At 45.8% G+C, this 26,197-nt stretch overlaps 3 protein-coding genes across 4 annotated transcripts in view; all 3 read left to right on the plus strand.

Annotated features, from left to right (window-relative positions):
- Positions 1-3,855, plus strand: part of LOC118373455 (phosphatidylinositol 4-phosphate 3-kinase C2 domain-containing subunit beta) — a 64,054-nt gene extending 60,199 nt beyond the window's left edge. Inside the window, exon 32 of the mRNA XM_052527128.1 lies at positions 56-3,855. Within this exon, the coding sequence (XP_052383088.1) occupies positions 56-247 (192 nt within the window). The 3' untranslated portion in view covers positions 248-3,855. The remainder of the gene's footprint in view (positions 1-55) is intronic.
- Positions 3,856-5,735: 1,880 nt separating this feature from the next.
- Positions 5,736-13,816, plus strand: LOC118373454 (protein phosphatase 1 regulatory subunit 15B-like). Its single transcript, XM_035759583.2, has 2 exons — positions 5,736-8,669; positions 11,718-13,816. Exons 1-2 carry the CDS (start codon positions 6,720-6,722, stop codon positions 11,910-11,912), a joined length of 2,145 nt encoding a protein of 714 aa, XP_035615476.1. The 5' UTR covers positions 5,736-6,719; the 3' UTR covers positions 11,913-13,816.
- A 1,685-nt stretch (positions 13,817-15,501) lies between these two features.
- LOC118388824 (pleckstrin homology domain-containing family A member 6-like) overlaps positions 15,502-26,197 on the plus strand; it is a 179,590-nt gene continuing 168,894 nt past the window's right edge. For both annotated transcript variants that reach the window (XM_052527135.1, XM_052527140.1), the window contains exon 1: positions 15,502-15,838. The gene's annotated coding sequence lies outside the window, so the exon portion shown is untranslated. The remainder of the gene's footprint in view (positions 15,839-26,197) is intronic.

The following is a 26,197-nucleotide window of genomic DNA, read 5'->3' on the forward strand; positions in this document are numbered from 1 at the left end:
TTCATCTTACAATGAAGTCAAGAAGATAAAATTTGTCCCTTCTCTCTCCCCGTAGCTGGTGTATGACCGTATCCCTCGCGGGGACCTGCAGCAGAGGGTGATCCACCTGCGGGTGCTGGGGGAGGGTGCGTTCTGGGAAAACACCCTGCTGGGCGAGGCCTTCATCCCCCTGAAGACCCTGACAGCCGGGCAGTGCTGGGCAGACTGGCACCAGCTGGGCACACCCAGCACTGACTCCACACGTTGAGAATGAGAGTCGGAGGTGGAGGGTGAGAGGGAGAGAGGAACGACTGATCAGGTTGTGCGTGCACACAGGTGTACGTGAGTGCGTTCAGTTGTTATGGTCAGAGTTGGCCAGCTTCTCGGGCTGGTTTATTCCCCCAGTGGGGGTGTGTGTGGACCCGTATCCTGCCCAGGTGGGATGTGTGTGTCCTATGTAGGTTTGAGGTGTGTTTGTGTGTCTGTAGACTCATTGACTCATTCGCTCCCGAGTGGCACAGCTGTCTAAGGCACTGCATCTCAGTGCAAGAGGCGTCACTATGGTCCCTGGTTTGAATCCAGGCTTGTATCACATCCGGCCATGATTGAGAGACCCATAGGGCGGCGCGCAGTTGGCCCAGCATTGGCCGGGTTTGGCCCGGGGTAGGCCATCATTGTAAATAAGAATTTGTCCTTAACTGACTTGCCTAGTTAAATGAAGGTTAAATTTAAAATATATATATAATTGACGGTCAATCTTCACTGGACACTGTATCCATGGGACTGTACTGGACTGTATGGACCTACTTTAAGACTCTCTGATCACCATAAGAAGGGATAACTGGGGCATGTGAAGATAACCAGTCTGTTCTTCTCAGTGACTCTGACTTCCAGAAGACTTTTCTCTGGTAACAACATGGCCTCCCGAAGACCAGGAAGCACGGGGGACCAGTGGGAGGAAAGCAGAGGGCATTGTTACCTCTCATGGACCGCTTCTTTCCCCTTCATCTAGGGGCAACGGAGAGACGTCCATCTTACCGCCTGGCGAAAAAGACTTTGAAACGGGTCTGGTCCCCTCCAAAGTCCTGTCTTTTAAAAGACAACCGTAAGTTATTTATTTTTCAAGTGTTACCCTTCTGTTAGTGCCGCTCCATTTCGAGCTCTGTTTGGTTGTGTGTGTGTGTGTGTGTGTGTGTGTGTGTGTGTGTGTGTGTGTGTGTGTGTGTGTGTGTGTGTGTGTGTGTGTGTGTGTGTGTGTGTGTGTGTGTGTGTGTGTGTGTGTGTGTGTGTAAATTTGATTTCTGTGTGTACCCCAGATTTATGCAGATCGTGATATGTGAATTATGTTGGATCCAGTCTTTGTGATTTGAGAGAGAGAGAGAGAGGGGCGTAGATGCTTTTGTGTCATTGTGGGGTAGAGATGTACAGTACCAACCGGACCTGCCTATGGTTTGGGTCCTCCCTAACACATTTTAAAGACTCACGTGACTTTCGTCCACACTCAGCCTGATTCAGTAGCTCCTCTGCATTAGAACTTGTTGGAGTGTGCGCTGGTTTGTGTGTGTGTGTGTGTGTGTGTGTGTGTGTGTGTGCGTCTCCCATTGTTGACTAGCTGTTGTAATCCAAGCCTTACCTACGCTTCATTTCGCTGTTTGATGATAATTGACACAGGTCGCTATTCGAATTTTAAATGTAGTACTGTGCGTTGACATAACAATGTTGTCTTCATGGGAGAATCCTCAAATCTCAAACGTTTGTTCAAACTTTTTTCTTATATCAACGCCTTTGGAATATTATGTTGTTGTCGTTGCATGAGTGCTTCTACGTCTACGTCTATGTGGGGAAAATTAGACGATTAGCTGGCATCACGGATAAACTGCCTGTGCAAAGAAATGCTCTTTCGGACACTAAACTCTCACGCCATTCCGACTGTATGTAGTGGAAATGTTTCACTTGGTTTTATTTCTCATGCATTTTGAACTTACATTTGACTTTCGTGGCTTTTTCAAACGACAAAGTGATCCTGTTCATGTGTTATACAGTACTGTAGCTATAAGGGGGGCAGTGACAGAAGTGCTGACGAAGCAAATCAAGGTTTTGACTACGTGCACATTGCTCAACTCATTTGTGTCTTTCCTCGGGAGATACTCAGTGATTTGATAGTTTGCCATTTTTGCCATTGATATGTCGCTCTCATTTTCTTGTGTAAGAGCTGGACACACTGTCCTTGTTTCCCTGGCAGACAGACACTGTGACCTTTCGCAATGCAAAATGGCCGCTTTCAGTGGGAAAATCTGCTTGTGGGTAGAGTTGTTGCTATTGAGAGGGGAATATCAAGGTTAACTCATGAATTGAGCAAGAAGGGTTAACCGGTAAAAAAAATATATATAAATAACTAGGACAAGGTTCATTCCTGGTCAGGAAAAAAACAACTCCTGGTGAAATATGGTTAATCGGTGAAGGAAGTTTCTATAACTATCGGTAAGATAAGGACGTCTTGGTGTCCGATGTTTTCAGATCACAATACAATTACAGACGAATACAGGTTAAGGCTGGCTTTCTACGGTGTTGAAATGTAACGCGTATTTGTTTGGATCGTTAAACATACCCGCATCCATTGCAAAAGGAATATTTAGATGCTATTTGTTTTGGTTTGGTTGCATTAGGCTTTGACATAACATACAATTCACCAGCCCTGTTTTAAAAAGCATTGATCTTTTTTCAACATCTCTGAAAATGTTTCTTCATTCATGAAGAGTAGCTACATCGCTGTTTTAGAAACAAGGGTAGACCGTTTGAACAGGTGTGTGTTAGAAATGACAAGAGGAGCTCTTCGACTAATGGTTGACCTATCTCAGGCTGTAAGTGCAGTATTCACACAGGACCAGCATGCTTAACCCCAACCAACCAGTTTAACCACTGCTCTCGTTCAAAAAACACAACACTTTATTTGACTGCCCTTTGAATGTGTCTGGTGGATATTTACATATTTTGTTTGGTTTCTAGAAAAGGAAGAATATTCCCTGGGGGTGTTTCACTACAGTCTGAATGGCTGTAATGTGGCTATAGGCTCTTAGTGTGACATTTTTAAATGATTGAAAGATGACTTTCTCCATATTGAGTGTTGGTATTTGTTGTGTGCTAAAAGACTGATGACCGATATTAAAGTGATTTTAATTTTTTTTTTCTTGTGACAGTTGTACCACTTTGGGGGAAAGGAGGGACACCATATGGCTTCCTTCTCCATGTCTCTTTTTCTTTCTGGTCTTGACACTCTAGCTAAGAGTAGAGTCAAATATGGATCTCTATGCAGTATAGGGCTCTGGTTAAAAGTGTTATGATAGAAATGTTGCTCTTGCCTAACAGACCAGTGATTACACATGGAAGGAGACCAGGACAGCGGTTCATTGGAAGTTATTGGGACTCCCAAACCAAGCACCTACCTGCTAAATACCAAGTGTAAATCTGAAAAGAATGTATAGGTCTGAGCAATATAGTGAAAATTCTACCAGAAGGTACCTCTCTAGTTCTTTCAGATCTATGTGAAGTGCCTAGGTGTAGGGGCTAGGGGTCCATTTGGGATGGGCAAGAGTTTGACCTGAGTCCTTCCAGGTCAGCTCCAAGGGACTGAACTCTGACCTCTATGGAATGCTGGGAAAACGGGACCGAATGTAAGTTCAAAATGAACTGGATCTTGTGTACTGTAAATACTGAGAATATCATTAATGTGATTTCTTTCTTTTATTCAGGATATAGTTTTACCCCACATCTTATGCTTTAGACTTTAAAATTGTATTGCATTTTCTTCTTTTTTTGACCATGTTTTGTAATATTGTTTGCACTAAATAATAACAAAATAAACTTGAATCTAAAAGACGTGTGTGGTGATGTGGGTGTTTGTGTGAGCACTGTTCTGTTGTGTGTGTTCCATCTGATGAAAGCACTGTGTAAGATGAAACATCCACTGACTCTGCAGCAGTTGTCTAATTACCATGAAAACCCAACGAGTCACAACACTATGGGGGATCGGATTAATGATAATTAATGGCATAATTAAACCTCAACTTCTGTTGAAGGAAAAATACTTTTCTGCAGATACAGCATTGGGGCTTAGGTAAGGGTGGCGACCATGATATACCCCATTATTTTTGATAAGAGGTAAGATTGAATCAATCAATTCCCTCTCTGTATCATAATACACCCTCCCCTTCTCGCTTTCTCTGAAACAGTTTCATGTGATGTTATTTGTTAATTGAATAGCTCAATGCCATGCCCTTATAATCCTGTTCACTATGAGGGAGGGAGGGAAGATAGGCTACACTTCAGTCAGTCTGCATACCTCTGTGTCCCAGCACACCCAGGCAGTCATCTGTGTAACAATCCGATACTTATAAGTGTGAATGACCGTGAGTAAACCTCTATGTGGGGAAGCAAGGTTCACCATTGCAGGGGTGTTGCTCAGACAAGATCTGCTGGCTAAATCTGAGAGCCCACAGATGATGACCACACAGAAACTTAAATACAGTATGATGAGAGTGTATGACATTCAACAGTTAGGAGTCAATGCTCCGTACCAGGCGTACTGTAAGGGAAAGATTCAAGTTACACTGTGCTAGGCACTGATTAAATAAAGCAGGGCACCCACATACGTTTATTTAACTAGGCAAGTGAGTTAAGAACAAATTATTATTTATAATGATGGCCTACCGGGGAACAGGGGGTTAACTGCCTTGTTCAGGGGCAGAATGACAGATTTTTTACTTTGCTAGCTCAGGGATTCGATCCATTGTACAAATACAATGTATTATATAGATTTTGGTCTGGATAGTATTTTTAATGCTATCTCTGGCAACTTTCAGATGAGTGGACACTAATTTTGCTGTAAAATATATACTCTTTCATGTCTGACAGGGAGAGATTGAAACAAGATACTTTTCGAAATAAACATTGACGGATCACAAAGAGAGTTTACATGAGTTGGATTTTCATCCCGATGTGCAACCCTCCTCTTAAAAATGGGGAATTGAAAAATGTCTCGTCATGAATATTTGATGCCTTAGAAGACCGTACAGGCAGCACTCAGAGAAAATGGGACATGATGCATACTTCATCAATACATGCATATGGGCCTCCTACAGGACACACTGCTGCATCAAAAGTTCAGCAGAGCAGCAGACACCTCTCACAGAATAAACCGGTAGAACGTTAATGGCTTCAAATGGGACCAAACACCCATTCTTCACAGCGATCAGGACCACCGTGGGTTTGCTGCATCACTTATTAATCACATGCTCCAGAAACGTGAAAGATAGGCTATTGCTGTTGTGTGCTGTGTCAGTATAGTAGCCATCCATAGGCCTTCTGCAACTGGAGGGCAACAGAGTGGAATGTTAACTTGATGCTAAACACACTAGTAGGCCTATAGGGGTCTATATCTGATTCCAAGTCCTGATGTATGGGTTGATTTCAGAAATACTATACCCTATGCAAAACGTATGACACAAACTCCTATTTTTAAGATGCAATATTTCTAACTATTCAGTTTATCTTGAAACCCAATCTTTTTTTTATTCAGTGTGAAGTATCACCAATTCAACACCTGTCACACGGCTTTTTCTATACACTGTAGGAGTCGGGACTTGGATTCACTTCATTATATAACCGGGACACTGCGTGTCTTGCAACACCGCCTATGTGGTTTACTGACGCCGGTAACTCTGTGACGGTCCCTAAACAGTTCTACAAAGGCTCTTTCACGACGCCCCCTAAAGTTTCTGACGAAATCCTCTTGTGAAAAGCGGGCAAATGAGCAGCCGCACAAGGAAATGAAACAACGATTGAGAAAAGAGGAGAAATATAGCCCTGAATTCTTACAGCGAAATAATATATTTAGTTGATATCTAGATAAGACTATTATTTGTCTTACGGTGGCATTCGATTAGGTTCATTGTAGCGAGTGAATATACATATAGTCCGTTCGTTGAAGTCTCTTTTTCAGACCACTGATTGTGGCGCAAAACCTCCATTGGTTAGTGTTAGTAGGTAGCTAACTTAGTTTAAGTTCTAGTTACGTGCTGGAATTCAACTAGCTTTTTTCACCAGGCAAGACCAAAAATGGCTCTTATATCATCGTTGGACCTGGAATTATCCCTATGTTATGACTCGTCAAGTCTCTGCTCCGTTTCTACCGTCACGACGACCGCTGTTTTTACGAATCTTACTGCGCGAAAGAATATGAGAGTCGCGGACAACATGGACGATGCCATCCAGGAACCTAAGGAGAGCTAACCGGTATGCTATTGCTAACCTTCTGTAATGGATAAGGGACCGTAATGGCATTTTCACAAGTTACTAGCTAAATTACCAGATTTTGTCGCTAACAACAACTGCCAACGAAACTAACAATCTCAAATCAAGATAACGTCGTTAGTTAACGTTACCTAGCCTGGTAACAGCTGTGAAAACTAGCTACCAAGTTGCAAGTTCTTGCTATCCTTGATTGCCAGACCTACGTTTGGTCGTAATGGACCTAAGCCAACGTTAGTTGTTTCATAACAACGTGTTAACGTTGCTCCTGGACGTGTACTTAACTTAGTTAGCTAGCTACAGCAACGTTAGCTAACCAAAACGCTTTAGACAAACTGCACAACGGCAAGCAGTCAATTGGTATTCTTTATTAAAACTACTCATTTAGTTATCTTGCATAGCGACAATTTGTTTGCCACAAGCCAGTAGTACGAATGTCTAGGAACATGAATCGCGGGGAATACTTTTCTGGGGTGCAGACACCTCCATCCACTGCCGCCGGGCATGCAGTGGCCTCTCTCCGGCAACCAAACCAGAACAGCTCGTTGATGGGCATGTTCTCCGTGATTTCTAGGCCTGCCCTGTCATTTCTGCAAAATTATTTACCAGGGCGCCCTCGGAATCCTGCCCTGGCCGACAGTGTGTCAGGGTGGGTCAGTTGGGATTTCAAGCAGAACTTTGTAGAGGCAGAAAGTGCGTATTTAGGACAACTGGATGACATATTGCCTGGAACTCCGCACCATGCACACCACCTACCATACCTGCAATACCAGCATGGGCTACCAGCGTCAGGTTATAGTAGTATAAATTGGTTGACAGCAGATTCTCTTAGCGAGTTAGGGATTCGAAATGCTGCTGAAATGGACTTACATTTAAGGCAAACTCCGGTAGGATACCTCGCAACCGGTTTTCTCGGTAAAGTTTTGTTGAACGCAGCGTCGTCTCAGGAAATGAAACACGCCAAGCAAGGGCACGTCCTTGGCGGGGATAGTTTTTCATCAGACGCGGTGACAGCCAGGGCAAAGAGTAGTACCGATGGTAAATGGTGGGGCGGGCTTTGGGGAACCGATGACAGTGCTCAGGGGTTGCTGTCAAATTTGTCGTCGAGCAGAGAGAGGACTGTGGGAAACAATCACAACCGCAACGTCCATTGTTGTCAACCAGAGTGTGGCACAAAGGCCGCCGTTACCATGCCAACAGAGCTGTTTGTACAGTGCAATGGTGGCGAAAGGACTGGACCCTTCTGCCACAAAGAGGAGCCCACGGACAATGGAAGCCGGACAGAATCTCTCCCTAGCCCTGATGTTCTCCCCTTAGATCACCGGGAAACAGTCTGTTTCAGAAGTCATATTGTCAGTGTTGCAGCTGTCACTGCCTTCAGTGAGTTGTCAGTTCTCACCCCTGACCAGGATAATGGCTATTCCAGTCTGGAAGAAGAACACTCTACCTCCAGACTGTACATGTTGAGGCTTCCCTGTGAAGAGCTACAGGGGATCACAGAGAGAAAAGAGACAGACACACCAACACAGGGGAGCTCTGGTAAGAGGGAGCCGGAGGGAGAATTGGGTGAGACGGCCTTCACAGGAGGGATGGAAGGGGAGGAGGAGGCTGAGGACTCGGACGTCACAGACTCTGAGGAAGAGGAAATGGCGTCCGCTGCGCCCCCCTCCACACCTCGGTGCAGTAACAAGGCTATCGCCTACATCATGGGCAGCCCCTGCAGTGATGACAGCCAATCAGACGACTCGCTCAGCGAGGATGACGATGGTTTCGACGGTGACAGCTCGTCACAATTCTCAGATTCCGAGGTGCTAGATGAGGAGGATGCATCCGGTTCCGAGCGGCCAGACTCAGAAACGGAGAGACTGTGGAACTCACTGTGCCAAAGCAATGATCCCTATAACCCCCAAAACTTTACTGCCCCCCTCCTCACCAGCCCTAGAACCGTCCTGTCCACCTCTACAGCCACAGCAGCCTGCTCCCTTCAAGCCTCACCTCCAGAGCAACCCCCCTCTCCCTTCTCCTCTTCCTCCTCTCCTGCGGAGGAGTTTGGCTCTGGGGATGAGTCCAGCAGCGGTGAGGTGGATGAGGCTGAGAGCCTGAGGCTGTGGAACTCCTTCAGCTCCTCCTCAGACCCCTACAGCCCTTTCAACTTCCAGGTCCCGCTCAGGACGAGAGAGCCGTCAGGGGCTAAAGCAGGGACAGGGGCACGCTGTAAGAGGAGCAGCAAGACAACCCCATGCTACCCCCGTCATGAACAGGGACAGAGCCACTCGCCTCCCCAGTACAAGAAAGAGGCAGCGGAGGAGAGGCTAGATAGTGGCTTCTCAGAGACCCTCTCCATCCCAGAGATCACCACCATGGGCTGTGTCACAGTAAAAAAGGTCAGTATGACTTCAGACACTGCTCTCTCTAGTGGAGAGTTCATAATTGGCCTAAATAATGTTTACACACACTGTTATACGTCTCTTCCTTATACATGTTTTTCAAGGAATTGTAGGTAGTCCTATTCTTATCAGTCAAATTGTCATCTGTGGACCTTGGTCACTCGCTTTCCTGTGACTGTTGTAAAATGTGGAAATCCATTGAGTCATAAAATATTGAATCTTCCCACTCAGCAGTCAGAAACGGCTGTATTTGTTAATGAGTAGCTGAAGAGGAAGTCTTTAATCTCCTGTAGTGTACTTGATGTATTATTACAGTATGTTACACTCTGCCACGCCCCATTGTATCGTTCATAGATGGGTCCAGGAGTTTTCCCTGGCCATGTGAGTGAGGTGATGTGACCAAGAAAAGAAAACGAATGTCACACAAATGTAAAATAAGATATACAAACAATGCACCCAAAAAAGTATACAAACAATACCACTCAAGAATAATGTGTCCATGTGTGCATGTCCACTCACAGTCCCTGCCATCCCATTAGTTTTTCGTTTTTTTAAAATCTGTTTTTCTAAAGTAATTTTGCTGTTTTCTTGCGCAATTGGAAATGTGAGTTCCATGCAATCATGGCTCTGTATAAAACTGCGTTGCCCTGCATTTGTTTTGGACCTAAAGAGACCCCAGGTGGTATGTCTTGTGGGTTATTTCTGGGTGTCTGAGCTGAATGTTAATTGATTATGCAGACAATCTGTCATTTTCGTCACAGTAATATTTCTCGTAACTAGAAGACAAGCAGTTAATCTCTCGTCAAGCCTCAACCAGGGAAGACTGGCATGCATGTTGCTGTTCATTCTGTGTGCAGTTAAGGGCAAGACGTGCTGCTCTGTATTGAGCCAGCTGCAGCTTTGCTAGGTCTTTCTTTGCTGCACTTGGCCATATTACCGGACAGTAATAAAGATGGGACAAGACCAGAGCCTGAACAACTAGTACAGTTGATTTTTACGTAAGAAATGCAGAACAACTTTCTTTTTTCTAAAAGACATATCTTCACATCAGCTTTAGCAAAATGACTTGCCCATGATAATTGACCATCCATTGTTATACCTAGGAGTTTAGCTTCCTCAACTTGCTCAATGGTCACATCTCCAGTTGAGGTTTAGCTCTCAGAGAATGTTTTGAACCAAATACAATGCTTTTGGTTTTAGACGTATTTAAGACCAGTTTATTATTAATCACCCATTCTGATACTGACTGTAACTCCTTATTTAGAATTTCAGTGAGCTCACTGGCGTTGGGTGCTGACATGTAGAGTGTGGAATCAGCCACATAAATAGTCATTCTAGCTTGGTGTAAGACCAGCGGCGAATCATTTGTAAAAATAGAGACGAGTAACGGCCCAAGGAAACTGCCCTGAGGGACAACGCACTGTACCTGATGTTAGAGAAGCTTCCATTGGATAACACTCTCCAGGTTCTATTGGATAAATAACTCCCAACGATTTGATGGCAGGTGATGTAAAGCCATAGCAAGTAACTTTTTTTTGTCAAAAACTATTTAACATCAAAGGCTGCACTGAAATCTAACAATACAGCTCCAACTATCATCTTATTATCCATTTCTTTGAACCAATCATCAGTCATCTGAGTTGGTGCAGTAGTCAAGTTTAGTGCCCTAAAAGCTTGTGCCCTCCATTCATGAAAACGAATACAATTTTCCTCTGTTGGCGACGTAGCGCATCGTTTAAGCTCCATAGCCAATGTGGCTGTCACTGTCAGGGAAATTCTTATGCTGGTTGTTGAACCAGTGTCATTCTGTGTGTGTGTGCGTGTGCTGGATTTAGAACGTTGGCGTCTAGTCAGTCAGCATGCAGACAGGGAAAAGAGCGTAGCATGTTTACATCTCCAGGGAGACTCGTCCGAGAGACACAGTGGGTTTTTAGAGAACCTCTGGAGGTCTATAACTGCAGGGAAAGCATCTTTCATTCTAGACATTTCTAATCAAATGGAGTCTAATGCTATGAGTCAGTCATGGAGCTTAAGCAGACCGTAGGACAGCAAATTGACAGCTGTTAAACCGATGGCAGTGAGAGCTGTGGAAACGTGCCTTTCCAAGACAGTGGAATGGAAGACCATCACCATGGGAGTAGACTTAATCACCAATCCACAATCCCACGGATATCTTTTTTAATGCTCGGGCTTCATTCTCCATGTCTGTTCTGTGACATTATCCCCCCTATTATGAGCACAGAACTGCCACGTTACTTAGCAACAGTGATAACTGGGCAAGACAAGAGGGAGGGAAAGAGATTTCTCTGACGGCCTTATTTTTTTCTTTCTTCTCTGTTTCTCTTGCTTGGAGCGTCAGCTCATAACCACCTCGCTCCTGCAACGTTTTCACAGCCCTCCAGCCCATGCCAAGCACATTGCAGTGTCTTTCATCTTTAGTTAATAACCTCCGCTCTGAATAGTGTATGTCAGTCGCTCCCAGTCTGCAGTGCTCAGTGGGTTGCTGCTTTATGCAGGTGATTTTTAGTGCGTCTGTGATGCGCTACAGGCTATCCATCAAACAGTAATTTCATGGTGATACTGATTCAGCTTCTTTACCCCTCTTCGCCTCTCTCTCACTTCGCCTCCAATTTTTGCTTCTGCCCATCTGGTTGCTGCTGTAGCAGGCTAGATGTATAGTGAGTTTGGAGGGGGAAAAAGTCATCCGTGCAGAGAGCTGGAGCAAGTGTGATTTTTTTCCGTGTGTGAATGTCTGGGTTTAGGCCTACAGTTTCTAATGGAAGTGTTTTTGGACATAATTGTAGTCCTGGATTGTGGATGCGTTGTCCTGCAGTCCTTTCAGAATGTTTAGGAGTATAAGTGATGCTTTTTAATTAAATATCCCCCGGGTGTTAAGCGACGCATTTCATGTTAAGCTGAAATGTAGTTTCAGTGACGTGTTGAAAGTTGATATCTCTGTTGTCTCTGTATCCTGCAGGTGTGTTTTAGTGAGGAGGTTGTAGTCGTATGTCAAGCTGATTCTTATGATGTTCTGTCGTACTCCAGGTGTGTTTCTGTGACACGGTGGAGGAGTTCTACGCCAGCGAGGATGACGAGGACCGGTGCGGGCCGTGGGAGGAGCTAGCCAGAGACCGCGCTCGTTTCCTCCGGCGCGTTCAGGATGTGGAGGACGGCATCGGCTACGTCCTCAGCACTACCTTCCGCGTAGCCGTCTACCAGAGACTACAGCACTACAACTGATCCTGACCTCTGACCCCTAATGTCTTACAACACTTCTGATCATCTGTCTTGTCTCTCTGTGACCCCTGTAGCACCAGTCCCATCTTCAACGGAATGCATCAGAACTTCTAAGTCATGCTTCATCCCCTTCCCTGTCGACCCCCAAACCTCATCTTCAACCTGGGTGTGTAGAAAAGATTACATCAGAGCGGTTGAGAACCCCCATACACTCCATCCCTCCTCACCCCCCTCTTTACCGTCAGTCTGGAGTGTTGGGGAAGATGTGATAAACGACTTGCTCCCTCTCTTCACTGCCCTCTTCCTGATCGTTTGCTGTTTTTCTTTAACCTCAGTGGAGTGATGACCTAATTTCCGATGTGATTCAGGATGACTGCTAACTAGGATGAGTGCTGGTAATGTAAAGGTATAAGGGCTTACTGGTTCCAGTGGGAGAAACTCAGTCGAACACAGAGCAGGTCTTCCTGCTGGGCTGTGTGCTCAGTAACCTGACTGAAACACAGAACTCTACACTTCAGCTAAGACTGTTTCTTTTAGTTTTAAAATGGATTCAAAACATTTTTTTTAGTCCCGTTGAGTTTACTGAACCTTTCGGTGTTGCGCCGTCCTTCTCTATCTGACGCATGCTATCTGGGTCTCTGCCTGGTAGTTTTCTGTTTCATGTTAACCTGATCCCAGGCCGTGCCTACTGTCGTGTTCAGTATTTAAAATGTTCAGTATTATCCCCCTGAGCACCCATAGCCAAATGTCACACTGCTCCCCGGAGCTGAATCGGGTTTGTTAAGAGCTTTTGGAAAACAAACCTGGTTTGAAATAACAGAAGAAAGATAAATAATTCAAGGCTTCCTCTAAGCCGTAACAAGCAGAGTACCCAAATGTTGAAAGTGTTCTATTTGATCATAAGCCGAGGGTGTAAACCTACAGTATGTTGACGTGTAAAGCAAGCCTCTACTGTATTGATGGTAAAAGTGTTGAAACCAAGCCTGTGTTGTTGTGGGCTCTTCCTGGTTTCGTTCATTAGCCATTGACTTCAGTTCTATCCCATGTATTATTAGCTAACTGCAAAGATAACCCACCTCTGCTCTCAACTGGCTCTTCCAGTATTTACACCTGTAGATTTCCTCATAACAGCCCACAATATGAATACACTAACCATCATAGAATAGACAATAGCATTGCTCTGCTTGTGACCTATCCAGTAATGTACAAGGCAAAATAAAAAATATTTTTTTCTCTGGCTGCAAGCCAATGATCAGTAGAGGCCGAAGTGAATGCATATGGGTAAGGGTGAAGTGAAATTATTTGCATGATCAATGCATCTTTAGTGGCCTCCTTGTCTACCTCCCTTAGTCATCACTGTGGTTTCCTCTAACAAAACAATATTGCTTTAATCTATTTACAGTTTTGCACCAATAGGTTTCCTTCAGTAATGCGTTTCCCTTCTCCAGAGCTTGCATCTATCAGTGGTCATCTAGGAAAGGAGACGAGGAAAGCAAGCGCTCTACGACGACTCCATTTATAGATGACCTATCCCCACTATTTATTAACCCTGTAATGCCTGTACGGACCCAGTGTTGTGTTACTCATTTTGAGGGGTTAATTTCTCCTATGTGTCAAAAAGGGTTCATCGCTGGTGTGACCAGGTTGGAAAGAAAGCAGGGATGTGAAATGCACGTTGTTCGGAAGTGATTCTCAGTATCATGGAGAAAATCAAATATATAAAAGATGCTTGCGAACTGAAAAATATAACTAATTTAACTTGGTGTTCTTTTAGTCAATACAGTTAACATGAAATTGATTTATTTTTGTAAAATATTTTAGGATGAGTTAGTAGTTCTACACTGTTCCTTATAATATACATTTTGAATTAATATTCAGTGAAAATAAATCTTCAATTATGAACAATGTTTCTGTCTCTTTTCTTGTGCCACATCTCCTTGTTTCAAAGAATAATTTTCTGGTCTTATTTGGTTTGAATGTTGACTCCCACCGACACTGGAGGGAGGAAGAATTGGGAGATCAGTTATTCTTCCTGGAGACACCAGATGACTACGGTCACCGTCATAAAATGGTACTGCACCACCAACACGATGGTGCGTTGTGGGTAAATTGTGACTGATCTACAAATAATGAGTAGTTACTTAAGCAAGGTGATTTGTAGTTTTACGCAGCACGTTTCTTTCTGAACGTCCTGTAACGTTACATGCACCGGACCTGTACTAGGCCCCAGTATTTAATATAGTCAGCGGTAGTGCAATCTCTAGCAACTGGAGCCAGTCAACAATGTGAGAGGTGCAGTAAGATAAAAGAACATGCACAGATGCAGACAGCTGTCAGACGGTCTCCCTAAAACATCACAGGCATACTCCGCCTGGAAAGGATTATAGAAAGATTAGCATATTTATAGGACTGATTTGGACCTTGTAGAGGCACTTAAAACGAGGTATGAGATTGGTGGCTGTATATATGGAGATCCTATAGACATATCCTTATGCAGATTCTTTACACGTTATTGATAGCAATCCTTTTAGTGCGAAACGATATTGTCAGTGGTATTTTGTTGTAGTTACTTTCATGCCCACAGGAGAGAGCCATATTCTCAAGTAATCATTCTCAACCACTAGAGGTCGCTCGTGCTTGTTGTAACAGTCATTACAGTGCACCAGTCGAGCCATAGAGACAAACGACCAGTCTATGGAATGGAGAGAACGGTCGCTGCGTAATGGTTTTCAGCTGAAGACAACCAGAAATTGTTATTTGCAGTGTAATAACATGACCAATTTGTATATGAATGAGCACTAGCCTTTTTTTGCAAACCAAGTAGCACACACTTAAGTATATGTCCATTTATTATTGGTAGAAATGGTGAAAATGTGTAGTTGGATACGCCCAAAGCAGGTTGATTGCAGATTTCATTAGTTTAATAAGTGTATGTCCTCCCCGGTTTTTGTGGTTACAGCATTATCAAAATATGAAGAACTGATCAAATCTTAACCAGTTAAATTGAGATTTGTCTATATATTCTCATATGACATGTGTGGCCTTTAAGCTCAAAGTCTCATCTGCATTGTGTTCTTTCCATTACACTGTCTGTTAGCTGATCTCCTTTTGTCCTTCTTCTTCTTTTGTCCTTCTGAGAACTCTATTCTTCTGAGGTAATGTGCTTCTCCTGCAGGGACATCCTGGGGGGACTGACCAATACTGTCACCTCATTGGCTCACTTGGATGCCTGGGGGTGGTGCCTAGGATGAGATTACAGGTCTCCCTCTTTCTCCCTTTCTCTCCGCTCTAATGAAAGGAGGTTTGAACAGCCGTGACGTCACCACCCACCACCGATCCAAAAATCACTCTCTCCCCCTCCCTCTCTGTCGTTCTTCCTCCATCCCTCCCGCTCCCCTCCATCTCTCTCTATCTTCACTGCTTACAGAAGGACTGCAGCCTGGATGGGCTCATGTGACATTTAAATACCCTGGCATTTTCGACTGGGCATGCTCCGTTGCATCAATCGGTCGCTCCCCCTCCTCCTCGTCTTCCCCTCATTCCTCCTTTATCCATCCTTTCCTGAGGAGACGATGCCTATTATTGTCCTGTATCCCTGCTCAGTCACGCTGGTGCCTGTAGCTAGTGGGGCTGTTGTCTCTCTCTGTTTCTCTCTGTTTCTCTCTCTCTCTCTCTGGTTCTCTGACTGACCGAAAGCTGTCTTTCCCCTGTTATTGTGAGGACGCGGAGGGATAGACAGACAGCGTGTTCTGCCTGGTCACACTCTCTCTTCCCGTCTCCTGCTGTCTAACCGGGCTGACCGACCGCCTGCTGCTCTCTCCTGGGATGGATGGATGTACACTGTTCTAGCCTGACTGTCTGACACCCTCACTGACTGACTACAAAGGAGGAAGGAGGAGGGGCACACTGAACACATCAGCAGGTGGCTGGTAAGGGACACGCAGATTCATAATATCTATGTGTGTGTGTGTGTGTGTGTGTGTGTGTGTGTGTGTGTGTGTGTGTGTGTGTGTGTGCGCGCACCAGTTCATTTGCAACATGTCTTGGTTTTACGTGAACAAGCTAGTAAGAGGGAGCGCTAAGTGAGTGTGTGTGGGTTGTCCATTACACGGTTCTCTGTGTGTATTTGTTTTATTGCCTACTGTGTATTGCTTTGTGTTGATGTCGATGGTCATAGACTGTGTCTATATTCCTGCACGCTGTTTTTTCTCTCTCTCATATTACAGAGACAGGGTTGGTTCAGAGGGATAGAGGTTGGCTAGGGGTTGAAGTAATGGATGTGTTTGGGTGTGGGGGCTCAGAAGTGGCTGGCACCAGTAGCCAGGTTGTTGGTGCCAGTTTTGGTGCCCCGCTGCAGATGGGCATAGTCTGTCAGTCAGGGACCCCAGCGGTGCCATCACCTCTTCTCACACACACACACGCACACACACACACACACACGCTGCATATATATTCACACATACAAAATACTCGCTATAACACTCCAGCCAAGCATGTTGAAGGGTGATGTTTGGCAGTGCTCTGCTGCATGTTAAACGGCTCATGGCAGGACTAAGCCCGTCCAATCCCATCCCAGACAAGCCCGGCAGAGCCGATCTGAGCCAAAGCAGGGGGGATGAGGTGGACTTTGATTCAGAGGATAAGCGTTATTGACTTCAACAGGCGCCTGTCCTGTGTGCTGTGTGTAAGTGTGAGTGTTAGTGTGTGTGTGTGTCGGTGTGTGTGTCGGTGTGTGTGCGTGCTTTCGTGCGTGCGTGCGTGAATGCGTGTGTGTGTGTGTGTGGCTCTAGGTGTCTGATTAACATTGCCATTAATACACCCTGACAGTGACGGAGTAATTAGCCTGACCCTTTGATGCCCTTAGCGTTAGGGTATTGTAGTGTATGTGTGTGTGTGTGTGTGTGTTTTTCTTTTGCTTCTTTGAGACTCTGGCAGTTGCTGGCAGTTGAGGTGCTTCTGATTTAGGCATTAAACTGGATTTGTGACGCTTCTTTAAGAATGCGTGTGGATGGACACATACACACAAACACACATGCATGTTCCCACGTGCACACACGCGTCCTGTCTGTTGGCAGGTCACACCGTGTTCTGATGGTGCTTCCTAGCTCCCTGCCAGGGGTGCGGCCTGAAATGATCCCCAGAATAGAGCCGTATTTGCAAATGACGTCCCTCTTCTCTGTCCCAAGCGCCTCTGCTGACAACACTGCTGTCTGTTTGGCTGTTTTCTCACCGTGTCTCTGTCTCTTGTCTGCCTCTCTTTCTCTATCTCACCTCACTCTCTTTCCCTCTCTCTGCCCTCACTCTCTCTTTCTCTATCTCACCTCACTCTCTTTCCCTCTCTCTGCCCTCACTCTCTCTTTCTCTCTCTCTTTCTCTATCTCACCTCACTCTCTTTCCCTCTCTCTGCCCTCACTCTCTCTTTCTCTCTCTCTTTCTCTATCTCACCTCACTCTCTTTCCCTCTCTCTGCCCTCACTCTCTCTTTCTCTCTCTCTTTCTCTATCTCACCTCACTCTCTTTCCCTCTCTCTGCCCTCACTCTCTCTTTCTCTCTCTCTTTCTCTATCTCACCTCACTCTCTTTCCCTCTCTCTGCCCTCACTCTCTCTTTCTCTCTCTCTTTCTCTATCTCACCTCACTCTCTTTCCCTCTCTCTGCCCTCACTCTCTCTCTCTCTCTTTCTCTATCTCACCTCACACTCTTTCCCTCTCTCTGCCCTCACTCTCTCTTTCTCTCTCTCTTTCTCTATCTCACCTCACTCTCTTTCCCTCTCTCTGCCCTCACTCTCTCTTTCTCTCTCTCTTTCTCTATCTCACCTCACTCTCTTTCCCTCTCTCTGCCCTCACTCTCTCTTTCTCTATCTCACCTCACTCTCTTTCCCTCTCTCTGCCCTCACTCTCTCTTTCTCTCTCTCTTTCTCTATCTCACCTCACTCTCTTTCCCTCTCTCTGCCCTCACTCTCTCTTTCTCTATCTCACCTCACTCTCTTTCCCTCTCTCTGCCCTCACTCTCTCTTTCTCTCTCTCTTTCTCTATCTCACCTCACTCTCTTTCCCTCTCTCTGCCCTCACTCTCTCTTTCCCTCCATCTCTTCCTCTGTTTGCTGTGTGTTGATTGGTTTCTGGAAGGTAAATAGAACTGTTGTCCTGCATTTCCGTGGCTTTTTTTCTATGATGACTGCAAGATGTCGTTTGTAATGGTTTTGCTGAGCTGTGAGTGTGTGTGTGTTTCTGCAGGGAGTGGGGTTATTGCTGCAGTGCTTACTGCACCCTCTCCGGCAGAGGGTGTGATCAGAAATTTAAGCACGTCTCAGTGCACACACACACACACACACACACACACACACACACACACACACACACACACACACACACACACACACACACACACACACACGCACACACGCACACACAAAAAAAAACTGGGTGGAGTGAATACAGTTGTTCTCTGCAGAGGACTGCTACAGACCTACAACAACAACAACTGCGTCTATCTATCCATCTCCCTCCCTTCATTTCAACCTCTGTCCTTATGTCAATCCTCACCGAGTCGTAGAAATGGGTTTGCAGGTTACAATAACATCTCCTCGGCTTATCAACGACGTTACTGAGAGGGATGTGGGATATGTGTTTGAGAATGGAGTGAATATAGTGTACAAAACATTAAGAACACCTTCATAATATAGAGTTGCACCCCAAACTTTTTCCCTCAGAACAGCCTCAATTCGTGGGAACACGGACAGGAAACTGTTGAGCGTGAGAAAACCGAGCAGTGTTGCAGTTCTTGACACAATCAAACCGGTGCACCTGGCACCTACTACCATATCTCATTCAAAGGCACTTAAAATATTTTGTCTTGCCCATTCACCCTCTGAATGGCAGATATACACAATCCATGTCTCAATTGTCTCAAGGCTTAAAGATACTTATTTAACCTGTCTCGTCCCTTTCCTCTACACTGATTGGAGTAAATGTATCAGGTGACATCAATAAGGGATCAACGCTTTCACCTGGATCCACCTGGTCAGTCTATTTCCTGGAGAGAGCAGGTGTTCCTAATTTTTTGTACACTCAGTATATATACTGAACAAAAATGAAACGCAACACGCATATGAGGAAATCGAAATCAATTGAAATCAATTGATTGGGCCTTAATCTATGGATTTCACACGACTGGGAATACAGATCTGCCTCTGTTGGTTACAGATACTTAACAAAACGGTAGGGTCGTGGATCAGAAAACCAGTCAGTACCTGGTGTGACTAACATTTGCCTCATGCAGCGCGACACATCTCCTTCGCATAGAGATGATCAGGATGTTTATTGTGGCCTGTGGAATATTGTCCCACTCCTCTTCAATGGCTGTGTGAAGTTGCTGGATATTGGCGGGAACTGGAACACGCTGTTGTACACGTCGATCCAGAGCATCTCAAACATGCTCATTTGGTGACATGTAAGGTGAGTATGCAGGCCATGGGAGAACTGGGACGTTTTCGGTTTCCAGGAATTGTGTACAGATCCTTGTGACATGGGGCTGTGCATTATCATGGTGAAACATGAGGTGATGGCGGCAGATGAATGGCACGACAATGGGCCTCGGGATCTCGTAACAGTATCTCTGAGCATTCAAATTGCCATTGATAAAATACAATTGTGTTCTTTGTCTGTAGTTTATGCCTGTCCATAACATAACCCCACCGCCACCATGGGGCACTCTGTTCACAATGTTGATATCAGCCAACCGCTCGCCCACACAACGCCATACATACTGTCTGCCATCTGCCCGATACAGTGTAAACCGGGATTCATCCGTGAAGAGCACACTCTTCAGTATGCCAGTGGCCATTGAAAGTGAGCATTTGTCAGCCGAAGTCGATTACGACGCCAAACTGCAGTCAGTTTGTGAAGATATTCATTGCTTGTGCAAACACACAGTTTCATCAGCTATCCGGGTGGCTGGTCTCTAACAATCCCACAGGTGAAGAAGCCGGATGTGGAGGTCCTGGGCTAGCGTTCTTGCAGTCAGCTTGTCAATTGTACGCTTCCTCAAAACGTGAGACATCTGTGGAATTGTGTTGTGTGACAAAACTGACAATTTTAGTGTGGCCTTTTATTGTCCCCAGCACAAGGTGCACCTGTGGGATTGTCAGCTTCATGTTATGCCACACCTGCCACACCTGGATAGGTTATCTTGGCAAAAAATAAAAAAACAGATGGTCTGCCTGCCTTCGTCTCCCTGATGGGAAGGTGCCCACGGATGACAGTGAAATGCGTCAACATGCCGTGGATTTCTTTAAGGCGAAGGATTGTGACTCTGTGTACTGAACAGTTGTTACACGGTCTTCCTCAATTGGGACATGAGCAGAGAGTCGCATTGGACTCTGGCATTACACTGCAAGAGCTGTCCACAGCAGTTTTGCAACTCTCAACAGGTCGAGCCCCTGGCATCTATGGTTTACCATCTGAGGTTTATAAGCACTTTTGGGGGTCTATTGGGGAGGATTTTTATGAAGTGGTGTGTGAATCTTTTCATGAGGGTTCTCTTCCTGTATCCTGTCAACGTGCGGTGCTTTCACTGTTGCCAAAAAAGGGGGATTTGGCTCTCATTAAAAATTGGAGACCTGTTGCTTTGCTGTGCGCTGAATAGAAAATTGTTTCTAAATGTCTCTCAAACAGGTTGAAAGAGTATCTGGGATTGTTGATCCACAAGGGCCAGTCCTACTGTGTACCTGATCGCTCTATTGTTGACAATTTGTTTCTGATAAGAGATGTTTTAGACAGTTGTAAACTGTCTGATGTAAATGTGGGTTTACTCTCTTTGGATCAGGAGAAGGCTTTTGATCGTGTGGACCACCAGTACTTGTTTAAAACAATGAAAGCCTTTGGGTATGGGGATGTTTTTTTGTCTTGGATGAATTTACTGTATGCTGGGGCCTCGTGTATGGTGAAGGTGGGGGGTGGTTTGAGTTTCCCCATCCCTGTCCAAAGGGGCATCAGGCAAGGATGCCCAATTTCAGGGCAGTTATATAGTCTGGTGATTGAACCAATGCTTTGTTTTTTAAGAGAGAAGCTTACTGGTTTCTCTGTGCCAGGTGTAATGAAGGGTCCCACGATAGCACTGTCTGCGTATGCAGATGACGTGATAGTTTTTATTACAGGGGGTGAGAATCTTAAGGTTCTCTCAAACACTTTAAAGGTGTATGAGGGGGCCTCCTCAGCTAGAGTCAATTGGGGAAAGAGTGAAGCGCCGTGCGCAGGTCAGCTTCAAACGGGGTCTGTTCCACGGTTACCAGGGGGGCTTCAGATGGGGTCCGCTCCACGGTTACCAGGGGGGCTTCAGGTGGGGTCCGCTCCACGGTTTCTAGGGGGGTTTCAGATGGGGTCCGCTCCACGGTTACCAGGGGGCTTCAAACGGGGTCCGCTCCACGGTTACCAGGGGGGCTTCAAAAGGGGTCCGCTCCACGGTTACCAGGCAGGCTTCAGTGGGGCAGAGATGGGATGAAGACTTTGGGGGGGTTTTCTAGGCTCCGATGTCTTTCAGAAAAATAACTGGGAGGGTATAGTGGAGAAAGTGTGTGCCAGACTGTCAAGGTGGAAATGGGTGCTGCCCCAGCTGTCTGATAGGGGAAGGGTCCTGGTAGCTAATAATATTGCTGCCTCTACACTGTGGCACAGACTAATGATTTTGCAGCCACCAAAGGGTCTGATACAAGAGCTTCAGAGGACCCTTGTCAATTTCTTCTGGTCTGGACAACACTGGATTAAAGCTGCAGCTCTGTACCTGCCACTGCACGAGGGTGGGCAATGCCTGGTGGACATTTCCTCTAGAATCATGGCTTTCCGGCTTCAAGCAGCCCAGAGTTTGTTGTACAGAGACGGTTCTAGCTGGGTCGAAACAGCCTACATATTGATGAGGAGAGTGGGCTGTTTGGGCTTAGACAAGCACCTTTTCCTCTTATAGCTGGAGGGGGGTGATTTGCCCGGCCTGACTCCATTTTATGTGTCTGTTATGCAGGCTTGGAGAGTCCTTGTCAAGTCCCGTAAGGCCTGCACGCCACCAGCGATGTGGCTTTTTGAAGAGTCTCTTTTTGGGTTCAGCTAGCCTAAGTTCATGCCTGTTAGGCGTGGGGTGTACCAAGCTGGGTCATCTGATGCGGAGCAGGAGCAGTTTGTTGGAGGAGCTGGGAGAAAGAGCGGGGATCCGATCATCTCGCCTACTGAGGAAGGTCATCGCTGAGGTCTGCGACTCCTTGCCAGTGCTTCATCTGCAGTATGTGACTGACACTTCCAATTCTGATCGGTGGAAGTAGGGTCTGGATTATGTGTTCCCTACACTGATTGTAAGTGCTGCAATTGGGGCATTCGAGGAGGACGTGGGGATGCTGCTTTCCTTCCATACCCCGGAGCTTGGGGAGTTCAAGGAGCTGGAAAAGAAGGCCATGTACAGAATATGTGTAAAGGTGTCCCATGCCTCTTCCCTGGAAGGGGTAAAAATCGACAAGGTGGGCGGGTGTGCTTGGTCCAAGTGCCTCTCCAAAAGGCTGTTGGCGATCATTATACATACTGCCTATTGATAACAGGACAGCTGACTTCCAATGGAGGATAATACATGGAGCTATAGCCACCATCTGGTACACCTGGACCCTACTGTTGGGGAGAGGTGTCCATTCTGTGCTGAGCCTGAATATCTGGCACATCTGTTTTTACTGTGTCCCAGGTTGGTCGGGATGATTGAACTGATCACTGATTGGTTCTCAACGTTGGGAGAGGTTTTCTCTCCCCAACTGTATATATTTGGGCCAAAGTACAGGTTCAGTCAAAAGGGTGTAGTTGTGTTGCTTAATTTTGTGTTAGGGGCAGCAAAATTAGTGATATGGAAGACCCGAAAGAACAGTATTCGGGGACAGGGTTCTGTGGATGTGGTGGGAATGCTGCAGGGAATGTTGGCAGGGAATGTTGGCAGCGAGACTGAGGGTTGAGTTTGCCTATTATAAACAGAGGCTGTTGTGTTTAGTTACTGTGGAGAAGGAATTGGAGTTATGTTTTTAATTGATGTGTAACTGTGGTTTTGTATGAGTATTTATTGTGTGGTGGGCCACCAGACACAATAAAGACTATTTAAAACTCTAAAACACACTCTCTCTCTCTTTCTCTTTCTCTCTCTCTCTCTCTCTCTCTCTCTCTCTCTCTCTCTCTCTCTCTCTCTCTCTCTCTCTCTCTCTCTCTCTCTCTCTCTCTCTCGGTATCTTTCTCTCTCTCTCTCTCTCTCTCTCTCTCTCTCTCTCTCTCTCTCTCTCTCTCTCTCTCTCTCTCTCTCTCTCTCTCTCTCTCTCTCTCTCTCTCTCTCTCTCTCTCTCTCTCTCTCTCTCTCTCTCTCTCTCTGTGGGTGTGGCTGTGTGTGTTATCCTTTTTTATTAAAACTCTAAAACTCTATCTCTCTCTCTTTCTCACTCTCTCTTTCTCTCTCTCTCTGTGGGTATCTCTCTCTTCTCTCTCTCTCCTTCTCTCTCTCTCTGTGGGTATCTCTCTCTCCATCTCTTTCTCTCTCTCTCTGTGTGTATCTCTCTCTCTCTCTGTGGGTATCTCTCTCTCTCTCTCTCTCTGTGGGTATCTCTCTCTCTTTCTCTCTCTCTCTGTGGGTATCTCTTTCTTTCTCTCTCTCTGTGGGTATCTCTCTCTCTCTCTCTGGGTATCTCTCTCTCTCTCTCTCTCTCTCTCTCTCTGTGTGTCTCTCTCTCTCTCTCTCTCTCTCTCTCTCTCTCTCTCTCTCTCTCTCTCTCTCTGTCTCTGTGGGTATCTCTGCCTGTGTCTGTGTCTGCCTGTCTGTGGGTGTGGCTTTGTGTGTTATCCTTTTTTATTAAAACTCTAAAACTCTATCTCTCTCTCTCTTTCTCACTCTCTCTTTCTCTCTCTCTCTCTGTGGGTATCTCTCTCTCTTTCTTACTCTCTCTTTCTCTCTCTCTCTCTGTGGGTATCTCTCCTTTCTCTCTCTCTCTGTGGGTATCTCTCTCTCTCTCTCTCTCTCTCTCTCTGTGGGTCTCTCTCTCTCTCTCTCTGTCGGTATCTCTCTCTCTTTCTCTCTCTCTCTGTGGGTATCTCTTTCTTTCTCTCTCTGTGGGTATCTCTCTCTCTCTGTGGGTATCTCTCTCTCTCTCTCTCTCTCTGTGGGTATTTCTCTCTCTCTCTCTCTCTCTCTCTCTCTCTCTCTCTCTCTCTCTCTCTCTCTCTCTCTCTCTCTCTCTCTCTCTCTCTCTCTCTCTCTCTCTGTGGGTATCTCTGCCTGTGTCTGTGTCTGCCTGTCTGTGGGTGTGGCTGTGTGTGTTATCCTTTACTGTATTTATCTGTCAGCGCCCCTCGACTCTAATGTCATTAGTGGGTGTGTGTTTGTTTGTGTGAGAGATATATGGTATATGTAATGTAATTAAGGATAGTGAACAAGGCTTCATTCATAGACATACTACCTATAGACAGTCTTTCTAGGATCTGTACGTCTCTACGTGTGCGTGTTACATGTGAATGTAATTTGTCTGATGGATACCGGGCAGTGAGGATTAAAAGGTTAAGCCGCTCATCCTTCACCTTTCCCTGAAACCCCCAGGTGTTACCATAGCAACCCCTCAAGTAAGTGAAGCCAGGCAACCCCTCCATTCTGGGAGAGGAAGGGAGGACAAAGGAGGGAGTGAAGAGAGAGAGGGGGAAAGAGAGGGGAGAATAGGAGGAAAGGGAATGGGAATAGGAGGAAAGGGAATGGGAGACTGTGTGCGAGGGGCAAAAATAAAAACGAGAAAGGAAGATATCCCAAGTAGGGGGAAGATAGATAAAGAGTTAGATGAAGGACGGTTTCCATACAGGGAGAGATAAAACAAGAGAGAGAGCGAGGGAGACAGGTATTGATAATGCTCTGTGCAATGTTCACCCTTTCCTCTGTCCTTGACTTGCACCTTGTTTAAGCTCCCCTCCCCCATACATTCTACTGATAGAAATGGGACACTCTCAATGCACTGTGTGTGTGTGTGTGTGTGTGTGTGTGTGTGTGTGTGTGTGTGTGTGTGTGTGTGTGTGTGTGTGTGTGTGTGTGTGTGTGTGTGTGTGTGTGTGTGTGTGTGTCTTTGTTAGTACTGTATGTGTATCCATGTCTTTGTCTGCTCTGCTCCTCCCATGTGGCGTGTGTGTGTCTGTGTTATTCATTCTGGGACAGACTGTGTGTGTGTGTGAGTGTGTGAGAGAGAGAGAGAGGGAGAGGGGCTGTGCCGGGACGGGACTGCAACATGCCCTCACAGTCTGACTTCAGAATCCGACGTTGGTACGTATAACTTTTCGAAGGATAAGTGAATAATTAATTCAGAGTAATTAGAGTAAGGCTTAAGGTTTGGTATAGAGATAAAACAAAAATAACTCCACTGTTAAGTTTAGGCATTCATTCCAAGGTACGGTAAGAGTTAAGGTTTGGGATAGGGTTAAAACAACAACATTTAAATGAATGCGGAGCTTGTAGGAACAATTTGTTACATTCCCTAAAAAGAAACCTAGAAGTCGTCGCTCAACAGAAAAGGGAACTAACAAAGGATTCACTTTGACAACCAAAGCAAAACATAAGACGGTTTCCAATGTGTTCTGAAAGACACCCATGGAGTAGCCCACTGACAGTTGTGTCCTAAAAGACACCTATCATGGATATCCACTAGATTTGCCTCAGAAAAGGGAAACTAAAGGAAAAAACCTACACAAACGTAGGATAGGGAGTTACAAAGAATATGGACCAAACTCCACGCACTCAGAGCTGGAGCTCACGGTATACGCCCATCCCCCATCCCCCATCCCCCATCCCCCATCCCCACCCCCAATGGCTGAGCAAATCCCAAGCCTACATCATGGTAATAGCGCTCACCATTGCCCCTAGTGGCCAGTTTTTGAGTCATCTCCCGACGTCCTGGGTAAATGAATGGACGTCGAATTTTGACTTGGATCTTGAGCCGCCTGGCTGGGGACAGAGGAGCAGGTGGTGTATCAGGTCGTGTATTAGGTGGTGAATCAGGTGGCGTGTCAGGTGGTGTAGCAGGTGGTGTAGCAGGTGGTGAAGCAGGTGGTGTAGCAGGTGGTGTAGCAGGTGGTGTATCAGGTGGCGTATCAGGTGGTGAATCAGGTGGTGTATCAGGTGGTGAATCAGGTGGTGTATCAGGTGGTGAATCAGGTGGCGTGTCAGGTGGCGTGTCAGGTGGTGTATCAGGTGGTGAATCAGGTGGTGTATCAGGTGGTGAATCAGGTGGTGTATCAGGTGGCGTGTCAGGTGGCG

The sequence above is a fragment of the Oncorhynchus keta genome, chromosome 10, assembly GCF_023373465.1.
Source record: "Oncorhynchus keta strain PuntledgeMale-10-30-2019 chromosome 10, Oket_V2, whole genome shotgun sequence".
Lineage (NCBI taxonomy): Eukaryota > Metazoa > Chordata > Actinopteri > Salmoniformes > Salmonidae > Oncorhynchus > Oncorhynchus keta.

What these genes read in the sequence shown, in the direction of transcription:
- LOC118373454 (XM_035759583.2), top strand. Translation starts at nt 6,720, where the DNA reads ATGTCTAGGAACATGAATCGCGGGGAATACTTTTCTGGGGTGCAGACA. An exon ending in GCTGTGTCACAGTAAAAAAG is followed by an intron (nt 8,670 to 11,717) that starts GTCAGTATGACT and finishes GTCGTACTCCAG; the next exon opens with GTGTGTTTCTGTGACACGGT.